Genomic DNA, 12964 nt, shown 5'->3' on the forward strand with positions numbered 1-12964 from the left:
GCCATAGTTTTAGCCTCTGAAAAGTCACTTTCTGATCAACTCTACACAAACGGGTTGATTTGTGGCCTACTTATGCATATTCATGAGTGTGCGTGTCTATAGACAGGACACTGACGTCCTCCTCCCCGCACGGTGACGTAGGGCCAGAGGACGACCCGCCCTCCTCCCACCCACTCCTTAGCCGAGCTCATGCTGTTTTATAAACAGGAGACAGAGCGTGGGGGCGGGGCGTTCACCGGTACATACATAAACTGTAGAAAATACATACATAGCACTGTGCGAAGGACGCTCAAATGCTCACCTTCATGGGCATGTCAATCACGGCAGAGAGCTTCCTGGAGGCGCGGCTTCTCCAGCTCAGTGCCGCGTCAAATTCGTCATCAAAGTGGGAACGCGTCATCAAATTGGAGCGAGGTGTTTGGGCTCGCCCTGCAGTAAGAAAGGAGCAAATCACCCTCTAACTAATGATTTAGGGAATCAATGAAAAAAAAAAAATGGCACTTTTATGATGTTTAAAGCACAGAAAAGTTGATTTAGCGTAACATGGGCCCTTTAAAGGCAGGTGCCCCGAGACAGCATGCCATACCGGTACGTGGCACGAGCAGCACGCTTCTATTTTCAGAAGATGGGATGCATTTTTGTAATGCAATTAATTGACTAGTCTGGCAGCAAGACAATGTCTGCACAATGTTAAAGGGAAAACCCTAACCCTAACCCTCTGCTGAGCAAATTTGTGTAATCTGTCTAATTGTGTCAATGAGTGTTTTAAAGGACATGTGAAAGTGATATTAACCTGCAGGAAAAGCTTATAGATCTTTGCTTGGAGATCTTTAATTTCCTCATAAGTAACAGGAACAATCTTCTTCGCTCGAGCAGCAAACACATCCTCATTCAGAGGACTCCTGCAAAAAACAGCATAGTGACATCAGCTTTAGCATCAGCTTATCGATGGTTTGGTACTTTTCTTTTACTGGATCATTACCAAAGACAAATACGGTGCTTAAACTGCTATGTGCTTCTGTTTTACGTACGTTCTGACTTTATGCCGTCCGATGATGAAGGCCACTTTGCGGCTCCAGGGGTTGATGAAGCTGGACCAGCTGGTGTCCAGAGTGATAAAGTCCCCATTTTGACATTGCAAGCGTACTGGAGAGTGTTCAAATGGCGACTGGCCTGCATACTTCAGCACTGCAAATGTGAGCAAAACAAGAAAACTTAGAAATTACCGTACAACAACATGTGGGTGACTTCAATTCTTTACCATGAAGAACAACTTTTTCCCCAGAATCAACAGATTGTACAACATAAATTGTCAAATGAAATCAAATAGACCAAAAACTCATTCAGGTTTGCCCTAATCACAGATTTTTGACTTGTTTGTCCCCACCTTTACGGTGCATGGACAGCAAGAGGGGACGGTCTTCAGGGTGAATGTGAGTGAGCAACGAAGTGCCAATCAGATCCTGAGGAAGGTAACCTAGCAAAGGCACCGCCCTGTAGAAAGACATTAGTAAAAATCATTGCTTTTCAACATATACAGTGAACAGCCTTTTTTCCCCCATAATGCAAACAGATTGTGTAGCTGTTTGAATGAAGACTGACCTGTCATCGACTTCCAGGAACACACAGCCTGGAGAGTGTGTTGTAGTAAAAATGCGCTTGTCCATTGGGATTCGAGGCGCTGCAAAAAAAACATTGTGCAATTCACAATATATTATTTACTTATTGACTTGGGTGCGTCAGCAAACAAAGAGCATATAATGTGCAAGGCAAACAAAAAAAACTAATTTGTAAACAGTGGGCTTGTCATTACCTGAATGGAACTATTAGCAAGGGAAAAATGTGATACTTGTGCGTAGTTTAAAGGAGTTCTTGACATACCCTCGTATCCAGAGATGATTCGTTCTGCTAGTGCCAGACAGCACGGCTCCTCCTCCTCCGCATTACAGCCTGGTCGGCCAGTCCCTTGGACTTTCAGCAAGTAAGGAGTTATTCTGAAGGGGTTGTAGCGCATCTCGCCGTCACGGTCTTTCCCGCCCCTTAAAAAAAAAGGGCAGATTATAGATACACGTTTCACATGAAAAAACGGCAAAAAAGTCACACATGGCTACAAGTAGCATCTCTGAATTTCAAAAGTGGTGGTTTGGATACTTGCCAGTTATTTATTACAGGTTAGGGTGTCCAAAAATAACTTTTTAACTTCTGATTCGTGTATCATCACGAATCATACAAACTTTAATTACTTATTATGTAGTGTGGAATGTTAGAAAAGGCTTGATGAAGTGATATTACTTCAACAATAGTCAGCAACAGGTGGTATGAGAAAAACTGACCCATTAATTATTAACAAATGGGTTACATACATTTTAACCGTAATATTCTACAAATTAATAAAACAAAGAACAAACAACAACTATTAGACCCTAAAAAATAACCACAATAAATTAAATAAAAACAATTCTCATACTGGAGATTTTAAATGCAGGAAGATATAACTCAACACTTTTGTTTTTTTTTTAAGCTGGTACTGCTTGTGGTTTGTAATAGAGCATTGGCAGGACGGAAGTAGACAGGAATGGAAATAGTGTATGTATTCATCCAATAAAATACAATAAACTCACTGTAAAATAACCTTTATAACCGCTTCTAATATTCCAACTGAGCTCAACTCACAAAAAACACCCAACTGGCAAACATTCCCTCTTGTTCGGTCGAGCACACATTCATCATTTAAAGGAATCAAGACCACACAGTTTGTGCAACCCTAGGATATTTTGTATTCTATGTAGATGCATACAAAAATTTAAACAGGAAACAGCCAATTACCATTTTACTTGGCAGTTGGCACTGTTCGCCTGAAATATTATTGGCATCCGTGTAAAAGTTCCCTCAATTATAAATGGAAAATGTCAATTTAGAAATCTTGCTGGGGTTTCTAAGAAAACCTAAAATCTGACTTTTAGCTGTACTTTGCAGCCGTCATCTTCTGGTCAAACCTTGAGATGAAGACAAAGGTGATTTTGTGTTAAATACACATACACACCTGATTCTGCAGAAGAAAGACTTGACCTGGGCACAGTCAAACAGGACCCCCGCTGCATGGGAAGAAAAAAGAGCAACGCATTGTGAGGCATAGAAATCCACTTAAAATAGAAGACAACATGGTATTACATTGTCGCAAGTACAAACGCAAGAAGTCAAAAAAATGAAGAAAAAAAATGAACAAGAAAAAAAGGTCAACTTTCTGCAGGAAAAAAAATGGTTTCCTGGAACTTTAGGACTTCCAATAGCCTCATCTAAAGCTCAAACTCAAGTTGAAATAGTTAGCAAAACAATAAAATCCCTCAGATGATGAAGCACAATCAAAATGTTGCCAGATTATCTTATGAATGCCGATAACTTTAACGCACATTACTCGCATCCAATAATTGGAGGTTAATTCAAACAGTTGCAGGCTTGGCGTCAACTGATGATGCATTATGGGAAGTGGATGCATAACATGTCTGGGAAGTGTTTTTTGTTTTTCCCCCGCACACTGCAAAGTATGTGTGCGCAATGACGGGCGTTGAAGTACAGCATCCGGTGTGTCAGAAGAGGAATAAACAGAGATTGTTTTGATCACAGATTCCTGATTCACCCCCAAAAACGTACAAATGTAGACCATTTAATATTAATATGGGTGTTTAAAATGTGTGCACACATTTTAAGACGTTTAAATATTTTGGTTTAAAATGTGTGTGTGTTTGTGTGAATGTGGTGGGCCACAAGTGTATATTTAGTCTCTAATGGGGCCTTCAGTGTCCCTCACTTTGAAAGCCCCGAATTTAATACATTTATTACGAATCTTAAAAACCTAATACCCTCCTTGTTTACCAACAGACAGAATCATTAGTACATTTCATTCATTCATATCATCCATGTGAAACCCATAATATACATAACAACAAGACACTACTACTACCACACAGCATATTCTCTTTTGTGTAAATGAATTAACTTTCAGTAAAATAACAGCTAATGATTTTTTCTTTTTAAAAGACTGAAATTTTAAAAAGTGTCATTGTTCACACCTGTGTGTGAATTGGTCCAAGGTGGCAGATGAGGCTGTGCCGTGTGCGAGTAGAAGACATTCACATCTTGGTGGAAGAGCAACTCCACAAACTTTGCCGACTCCAGAAACTTCCTTTTGCAGCAAAGGATGCTGGGAGCCTGCTCTGAGGCATGGAGCACGCGTCCGCTTGATAGGGAGAAAACCACAACGAAGGAGTCCTACATGCAGAAAAAGAGAGCCGCACGCACACACGCAAGCCAAGTCACACACACACAAAGATAATATGCACACACTCGCACCTCACCCCATTCAATGCCGAGGTTTTTGCATCTTTGGAACAGAATTAGCCGACAGAGAAATGTTTAAAGGCGCACAATGACATATTTTAACTGTGTGTGTGAGAGTTTTATATGTACCGTATTTTTCATGGTGTGTTCAGAGGTGACTCTCTCCAGCTCTTCCAGGGTGCAAACAGTAACATCCCTCCTCTCATCCTGTCCATTTTGCATCAGCAGTTTGTAGTACTCACTGTTGGCTACATGGGAAAACAGTCTTAAAACAGCTCCAAATGACGCGAGGCCTCGAAAAAAAAGGAGTATCCACACATTATTGGACTTCAGTGACACTGGCGTGTTTGGTTACCTTGCACTTGCTTAACACAGTTGAGAGCGTAATGCAGAGCCTCCACGGTGCGCGGCTTACTGCGGCTGCGTTTGTCTGAAGGAAGTCTCTTTTTCATTTCAGCAACTGTAACCATCAGCTCTTGGTGGGTGTGGCCTTTGTCCCCATCTGCATGCTCACTGCTGCACAATCACAGACACAATTACATTTAGGACCTTGAGGTCACACACATTCCTGCGCACACACAAAACTCATTACGGTAAATGGCTCCAAACAAGACATGTTTTAGTCTGTGCAGTAAGAAGAGTGGGAGGACTATACAGAAAAACAATCACTTAATACATTTAAATGAACTGATGCAGGGTTTGTTTGAAAGGTTTATTGGGAAATTTAATACCAATTTTTCTACTCTTCATTGCTTTTATCACTTTGTATTGCATCTGATTGTATACAAACTAATGTCAAAATAATGTTTTTGTTATTTACACTAATGAGTAATGAGAGGAAACACAATCTTAAACCCTGAGCATTTGTTTATGACAATGGTTGCAGATAAAAAGTAACTTACTTTATATTAGTTTGTAGTTAAGGGGTTTTTGACTTTGGTTCAGAATGACTCTCCTGCTCGTTGTTGACTATTCCAAGCTTTAGCATGGACTGCTCTAGTTTTGATCTTGTTTGTTAATGATAATCTAAGCAAACGTGATCTCTTGGAGGGAAAAACAACAAAACTGATAAAGGTCACAGCCACAAGAACATGAAAAATTGAGTTGCAAACTTGTTGATTCTATCTACAAGGATGTGCTGTTACTTCATGCTGTGACCAATTATTTTTAAGATGAAACATGTAATTTTAGGACATCTCGGGTCAGAACTGTACAACTTGAATCCTACGGTCAGTGCCCACACAATTACGCGTATACCTCTTGGTTGATGCAGATGTGGATCCCATGGCACTTCCAGGACTGTGATTGGTCGAGGAAGAGAGGTCATGTGAACTGCTGGTCATCTCCTCGTCTTCCTGTCCAACTTCCCCACTGGAGGCTGTGCTCTCCTCCTGTCCCTCCGCTCCTCTGACCGCTGCTGCTGCCGATGGCAACACAAGCTCCTCCCCATCTGGACTGCTGTCACCTCTTGGCATCACCACACTTTGGTCACACATCAGTAGTAGTAGAACCAGTCACAGCGGTTGGTAAGCGTCTAAATAAATATGTTCAAGAGAAGTCATGGATTCCATGTGGATACAATGGATCTGAAGCTTCATATAACGCTGGGTGTGATGCTTCGTCTTTGACACTGTTAGAGAAAAAAGATTTAAAAAAAGGGATAAAACAAAACATGCAAGAACACGACTGGCAGAAGAATTTACAACTCTGCTTGAATTAATTCTCACCAGAGGAATCAAAAACATCTGTAAATATGAACCCATCAACAGTAAGCAACGCTGCCTTAAAGGTGTCAATAAAAACATAAATAAAGGAGACTAAAAGAAACAGACCAGAGATTATATTGGCAACATTTTAATTTTTTCAAAATTGAAACCAATAAATAAAAATAACTCTGTCCTGAATAATACGAGTGACAATACTTTCAACAATGGACACACCCTCAATTTATCAATGAATGCTCCTAAAAACCTTGTTCCACTGGACAAATTTCCTCCAAATCTTTTGTCAAGAATAATAAGCTTTTTTTAATGTGTAAATGCTATTACTGAAGCAGATTCTAATGATGATGTATTCATTTTAATGTGTTTGTAAAGAACCTGTTTACACTTTAAGTTGGAAATAGTTTTATTTATCTATTTTTGATTTTATTTATTGTAATTTTTATCGTTACCGTGATAAATACCAGAAATTATCGGGATACATTTTTAGTCTAAATCGCCCATCCCTAGTCTAGGAGCATTTCACCCTTGACACAATAAAAAATCTGTCACATTAGTCGAGTAATCGTTTCAATAACCGATGACTAGTCGACTATTAAAATAGTCGTTAGTTGCAGCCCTATTTGAATATTGCTTTTCTTTTTGTAATGTTTGTGCGGTGCATATTTCCTCCTTACTTTCTTATTATTTCTGTTACTTTTAACCTTTTTAAAAGCCTCCTGTGGACAGGTGCTGTAAATTAGCACATGTGCTAACACATTCAAAACAATAAATCTGGGTAAATAATAGAGGTGGGAACCTCTGGGTACCTCACAATACGATACAATACAAAGCTCACGATAACGATTATCTCACGATATGACGATACTGCGATTATTGACATATTGGTCAGAAATCAATCTACGATAATCGATATTTAGCGCGAGCATATCGATAATCGATCGTGCGAAAAAATATTGTGATATCGCCGTATCGCGATATCGTCACACTCCTAGTAAATAATGTATTTGTGATGTCCATATCAAATAAAGGGAATAATAATAATATCTTATGACAAGTGTGTGTGTGTGTTTAGGAAACCTCATCATAAATAGAACATAATGGTCAGAGGGGCTACTTTCACATTAGGAATAGAATGGGCAAAGAACAGCTGATTTTAACAGCTTGATTTAGCTTTCTTTGTGTTCATAATACACTTTTGGAATGGCTCCAAATTTACAGGGGTAAACTCCATTAGTCACAAAAGCTGTGTGTTTTCATTTGCAATAACTCAAACTAGGGATAGACCAATATGGATTTTTTTAGGGACGATGCCGAGACCAATTTTTTTCCCCATCAGCCTTAGCGGATGACTAATACGGACTGCCAATTTTCTTGAGCCCATATTTACATCATAAAAATTACACAATGACGATAACAAATTGTACAAGTCTCAATTTATTTATTTTTTTTAAATGTATTAAAATTAACAAAGGTGAGGTAGAACGACAAGTAAAAAATATTTAACAAATATTAAAAACAGGTGACGTAGAACAAGTAAAAAATATTTAACAAATATTAAAAACAGGTGATGTAGAACAAGTAAAAAATATTTCTGCTCTCTAAATAATGTGGATCGGTGAGCTCAGCAGCCCGCATCGGCCAATGCCAATACACGTAAAAATCGGCCGATAATGTCTGCCGGCCATGTATCGGCCTATCACTAACTCAAACCATACAGATATGATTTTGTGTGTTTTCTGAGTTGGCAAAGCCACGCAAACACAATAAAAACTTGTAATTCCGCTGAGATTTCTACAAAGCCTTCCCCTCCACGCAAACTCGCCTGCATATTAATTTATTCTTAATGATTTATTAATTTTTATTCCGCTACACTGCTGCTGTCCATCGACTCAAGATCACATCATGCAAAACAAGCCCAGTTCACACATTATGAATTTATTGATGGCTGGGAACAAACACTTAAAATAAACCAAGATGAAGCAGTTTTCTCAACAACACAATCTGTTTTATTATCTAATATACTGGACTGGACCGTGTGATCATTACTGACTCAGTGGTTTCTGTCACATTCCAATAATCCACGTTTTTCCACATGAACACATCTCATCCAGACTGGCTGACACTGCCACCAATAAAGCTGCAAGACAAGTCAATACAGTGACTGTGGTTACGTACGTACAAGGCAGCTGTAAATTCAACATTTCGGTAGTTTGCTTTTAATATCTTTTTCCATTTTTGACTCTCAACTAGACTTAAAATCAAAGGCAATTTAAACATGGAAATACATTTATAAATGTTTGGCTTGTGCGTTTATTTCATTTGGTGTTTTTTTTCCTCTGATAATAAATAGAAAAGTCCCCACAGAGACAGAGAGACACAAACAGGAGCCAGCGAGACATTGTGTATCTCTCATAAGGTCGTCACTGCAGGATTACATAACCACTACTCTCAACCTAGAGTGTACAAACGATACTTGAGATGGTCTACCTGCACTGACGAAAACAAGAACTCAAGCAAATAACACATCATTGCTGTGTGGTGAGTGCTTACAATGCTGAGGCTGCGTACACTTTGTTGTAGCTGAACTGTGTGTGCATTTTCTTTTTTTACAGTTGGCCTGGCCTAACAAATGAAAATGAAAAGTATAATCACACAAACACCTGTTGATATGCTGCAGTACTGTAGACTGGTGCCCCAAGCAGCAGAAAAGTAACTGTGTGGGACAAAATAATGGCAATCTTTTGCTGCACAATAGCTGCTCCGCTGTAAAGAAAATGTCAAATCAAATGTACAAGAGGACTGGTACTTTTAAAATGTAGGAAAAGAGAGAATGAAACTACACATGTTGAGAAACAAATTAAATTATGTATTTCTTTTAAATTATAGCAGAAACAGAACAATTACTTATTTTGGTACCAATGCAAAAAAACAGAAAAAAAACAATAAATGATGCACCTTTATATTAGAAAGATTAATCCAACAGAAAAAAACACATCAAAATGTTTTATATAGATCCTTAAGTTACTAATTGATCTTTTTCAATGTTTTAGCTCATCTATTGAATTAAAGTTGCGCGTTGGCCGTTCATGGATCAATTGAGGTGGCCCTGGCTCAGTGATAAAGTGGGTCGTCCAATTACAAAAGGGTTGGTGGCTCGAACCCCACTCTATCCCAGTCATTGCTGTTGTGTCCTTGGGCCAGGCACTTAACCCTCATTGGTTTGTATGAATTGCACATGAATGTCGGTGGTGGTCAGAGGGGCCGTAGGCAAATAATGGCAGCCATGCTTCTGTCAGTATGCCCCAGGGTAGTTGTGGCTACAATGTAGCCTACCACCACTGGTATGACTGATGTGAATGAATATTGTACAGTGCTTTGAGAGTCATAAAAACTGCTATAGAAACCAAAGTTATTATTAGGGATGTCCCGATACAACTTTTTCACTTCTGATACAATACCGATATAGCAGCCTTGAGTAGAGGTGAAAGCGGATATCGGTCCGATATCAGCCAGAAAACGAAGGTCGAATTTTATCGGACTACATCTAAAATAACGATATAAGCTCTCCGATAAAATTTTCCGCTCCAGCACTTCTATCCCTAGGTGACTGTGGTTCACACTCCAACAAAGTAACCTACTGTTGTTGACTATTGTTCTCTGTCTGAGTAACATCACTTGATCAAGCCTTTTTTAACATTCCACACTACAAAATAAGTAATAAAAGTATGTATGATTCATGCTGATATCGTATCAGATCAATATCGGTATCGGCCGATATGCAAGGCTGCAATATAGGTATCATATCGGAAGTGAAAAAGTTGTATCGGGACAAGTATTGGCCGATATCAATATCAAAAAGGTTTGATCAAGTGATGTTACTCAAACAGAGAACAATAGTCAGCAACAGTAGGTATGAGAAAAAACTGACCCATTTATTATTAACCAATTGGTTACGTACTTTTTAACCTTTAACATAATATCTACAGTATTCTACAATTGAATAAATACAATATAATATATATCGGAGATTTTAGATGCAGTCCGATAAAATCCGATATTCGTTTTCTGGCTGATATCGGACTGATATCTGATATCGGCAATAGGATGGCAGTTGGATTCCCAAATAAACAGCAATCTTATACATGCTTATGTATAATAGACTTGTGATTTGGCAACTTACAATCTGATTAAATTCATTGCTTGACTGTTTTTTTTTTTTTTTTTTTTTTTTAAAAGAAGCAAGAATTTGAATATGATGAACTGACACTCCTCGAAAGCAGTTAAACATTTACAGGGTTAAGGTACATACACATACACTACCTAATCAGGTTGAAAAATGTAACAGCCATGGCATTGAAAGAAATGGCCTTATCTTTGTTAGCAAACCAATAAAAAAAAAAATGTGACCCATTAACATGCCACCCCACCCCACCCCCCACATCCATCCTGTGGGTCTGTTTATCTGACTGAAGTTTGTGTATGTAAGAGTTAAGTCAGGAAATGACTAAAATATATAATTACCTTAATTTATATATAGGTCATACATATAGGATAAAGTTACACTCTATGGAGACAAACACACATAACAACAACGGTAAATATTATAAATATATCTGCTAAAATTAGTGAAGGTTACTCGATATTTAGCGTCCTGTCTTAGAGATTTATTTACTTCCGAGCACTGAGAGGTAAAGTGTATTGAAAAGCAATCCTCCTTACATTACGTCACTTGTTTTGTAAGATAAATCTGAATGTGGAGTAGAGAAAACCTATACGATGATGACAAACATGCAGCCCGAGATCAAAATTAGCCCAAATATATGACTTTGGTAGCTACTAAAGACAATTAAAGTTGTAATCATAAATTCAAATAATATTCACTTCATGTTCACTGACACTTTACAACACACTAGGGGTGTCAGAAAAAAATTGATTCTGTGATATAATGTGACATTTATAGTATCGATCCAAAACATAAGTATAGCACGTAACCTCCCAGTCGCTACGTGTCAGTGAACCACATCAAACCTTGTTAAACGACCTCACTCCTCAATGCACTTTAGCTTGGAAGTGAATTGCACTTTATTTTCATAAAACATACTTGGCACTTTTATAGATGTATGTGGAACTTAAAGCTGGGGTACTCGTTTTATTTTCTTTAATTAAAAAAAAAAAAATCTCATTAACATCATATTGTAAAAGTAATCATTTCTGAAAAAATCGTATGTCTGCATGTTGTCTGTGCCTTTTAATTAATTAGTTAATAAAACCCCAGAAGACAAAATCTTGGCGGTCACCCCCTCCAGGAGCCTCCTCATTGGCTGCCGCAATAAATAGTGAAGCGCGTGCACGGTGCCAACTTGTTTTCAGTCTTGGACTAACTTTGGACGTGCAAGTGGCTGTTCTCCTTCTAGACAGGTAATCTAATGTTCCATTTTCCTATATTTTGTGTGTCTCCTTTTGCGTGGAAACGTCTTTTACCGGTAGTGCACTTTCACCTCTCGTGTGCGATTTCGTGCAATTCCGTGAGAGGAGGAGACTGGGAGAGATAATCAGAGTGGGGTGCGGGATTTACGGTTTGAATTCAGCCATGCCCCTCTGTCATGATTCAAGAATCCGGTAGTGCAGCTTTAACAGAATCAGAATTGGTTGTAGAAGCCAAAGTTACACTTTTTTTTTTTTAAATATAATTTGACAGTCTGATAAACATACCACTTGTTTTTTTTTTTGTTTTTGTTTTTTAATATTTGTAATTTAATTACAGTTAGTAACCATTTACTTTGTCTTGCAAGTTTAAAAATCAAATTCACTTTTATAGAAAAAGTGAAAATCATTGGAATCGCGATGTATATCATATTGTTTAGTATCGGAATATATCGTATCGTGCAAATCGTGAATCGTATCATCAGATTCAGGGCAATGCACACCTGTAGTTGCCACTGTAGATCGATTATAGGCAACAAGTTTAAGTATGTGCAATGTTTGAAAGATAACCTAAAAAAAACAACAACAATTGTAGATAATTTGTTATTTTATCAGAAATGTCAGCTGCTACAATGTTTTTCTTTAAAAGACACGTGCACATTTGTGAACAGCTGCGTTTCTTTACAGTAAAACAATTAATGGATTCTTTGGAGCGACCATTTTAAGAGGTCCATCATTCTTTGCAGAGGAGCCCACTGGAGCACAGTGTAGAAGCTGTTGATTAATGTGTTTAAGTGTCCTACATCTGCCATGTTCAGACAAAAACACCCAACACTGCATCATAACACACATTCACAATAGCTCTATTGGTCAGCGATGGTATTACAAACAAAACACAGCGAGCAATGCATTATACACATAGAAACACAGCATCTCTGAGTGCTGGTTATTGTAGCTGAACTATAATGCGTTTAAACTGCAGATAAGAAGCTATTATTTGATGTGAGTGGATCGGCAGCCTGACTTGTAGCAGACATGTTACACAGCTAACACGTTAGCATTAGCATCGCACGGGCACTACCCCCTACAGTCAACCCAGTCTACACCACCTGAAACCCACAAACACTAGTACACAACACACAGTTAGAACACTGTACTAGATGTAAACCGCACTAGAGAACCATTACATTGGGGTTTTTGGGTTTTTTTTTTACAGTCACGACTATCTCTAGTTGGGGTCGTGCATGAGGAGTTGAGCGACAGCGCTGACTTAAAGTAGTCAGTATGCCATAGAAATATTTACCTTTTTGTAACGAAGAGTGTCCTCCCTTTAGCATCCAGGCGTCTTTAGTACTCTGTGTGGATTGTCAGGTCGTTTTGAATATAAATATAATTTTTTGTGGTTATCTGCTAATAACGGAGCTCAGTTGTCATCCTTTCCGAAGAGCTTGACACATTTGTGCAACGTGAGCCCGGCA

The 12964-nt window shown here is 38.5% G+C and overlaps 1 protein-coding gene across 3 annotated transcripts in view; it reads right to left on the bottom strand.

Annotated features, from left to right (window-relative positions):
• per3 (period circadian clock 3) overlaps nucleotides 1-12964 on the bottom strand; it is a 21817-nt gene extending 8853 nt beyond the window's left edge. For 2 of the 3 annotated variants that reach the window (XR_003674142.1, XM_028448059.1), the window contains exons 1-11: nucleotides 12790-12964; nucleotides 5596-5968; nucleotides 4694-4854; nucleotides 4468-4586; nucleotides 4071-4269; nucleotides 3044-3095; nucleotides 1882-2039; nucleotides 1603-1681; nucleotides 1388-1494; nucleotides 1032-1188; nucleotides 794-902 (exon numbers count right to left, since the gene is read on the bottom strand). Coding sequence is in view for 2 of the 3 variants with exons in the window: in XM_028448059.1 (XP_028303860.1) it covers nucleotides 794-902; nucleotides 1032-1188; nucleotides 1388-1494; nucleotides 1603-1681; nucleotides 1882-2039; nucleotides 3044-3095; nucleotides 4071-4269; nucleotides 4468-4586; nucleotides 4694-4854; nucleotides 5596-5834 (1380 nt within the window). In the remaining variant the exon portion in view is untranslated. The remainder of the gene's footprint in view (nucleotides 1-793; nucleotides 903-1031; nucleotides 1189-1387; nucleotides 1495-1602; nucleotides 1682-1881; nucleotides 2040-3043; nucleotides 3096-4070; nucleotides 4270-4467; nucleotides 4587-4693; nucleotides 4855-5595; nucleotides 5969-12789) is intronic. The other variant, XM_028448060.1, reaches the window with a different exon arrangement.

Source organism: Gouania willdenowi, chromosome 5, assembly GCF_900634775.1.
Source record: "Gouania willdenowi chromosome 5, fGouWil2.1, whole genome shotgun sequence".
NCBI classification, from domain to species: domain Eukaryota; kingdom Metazoa; phylum Chordata; class Actinopteri; order Blenniiformes; family Gobiesocidae; genus Gouania; species Gouania willdenowi.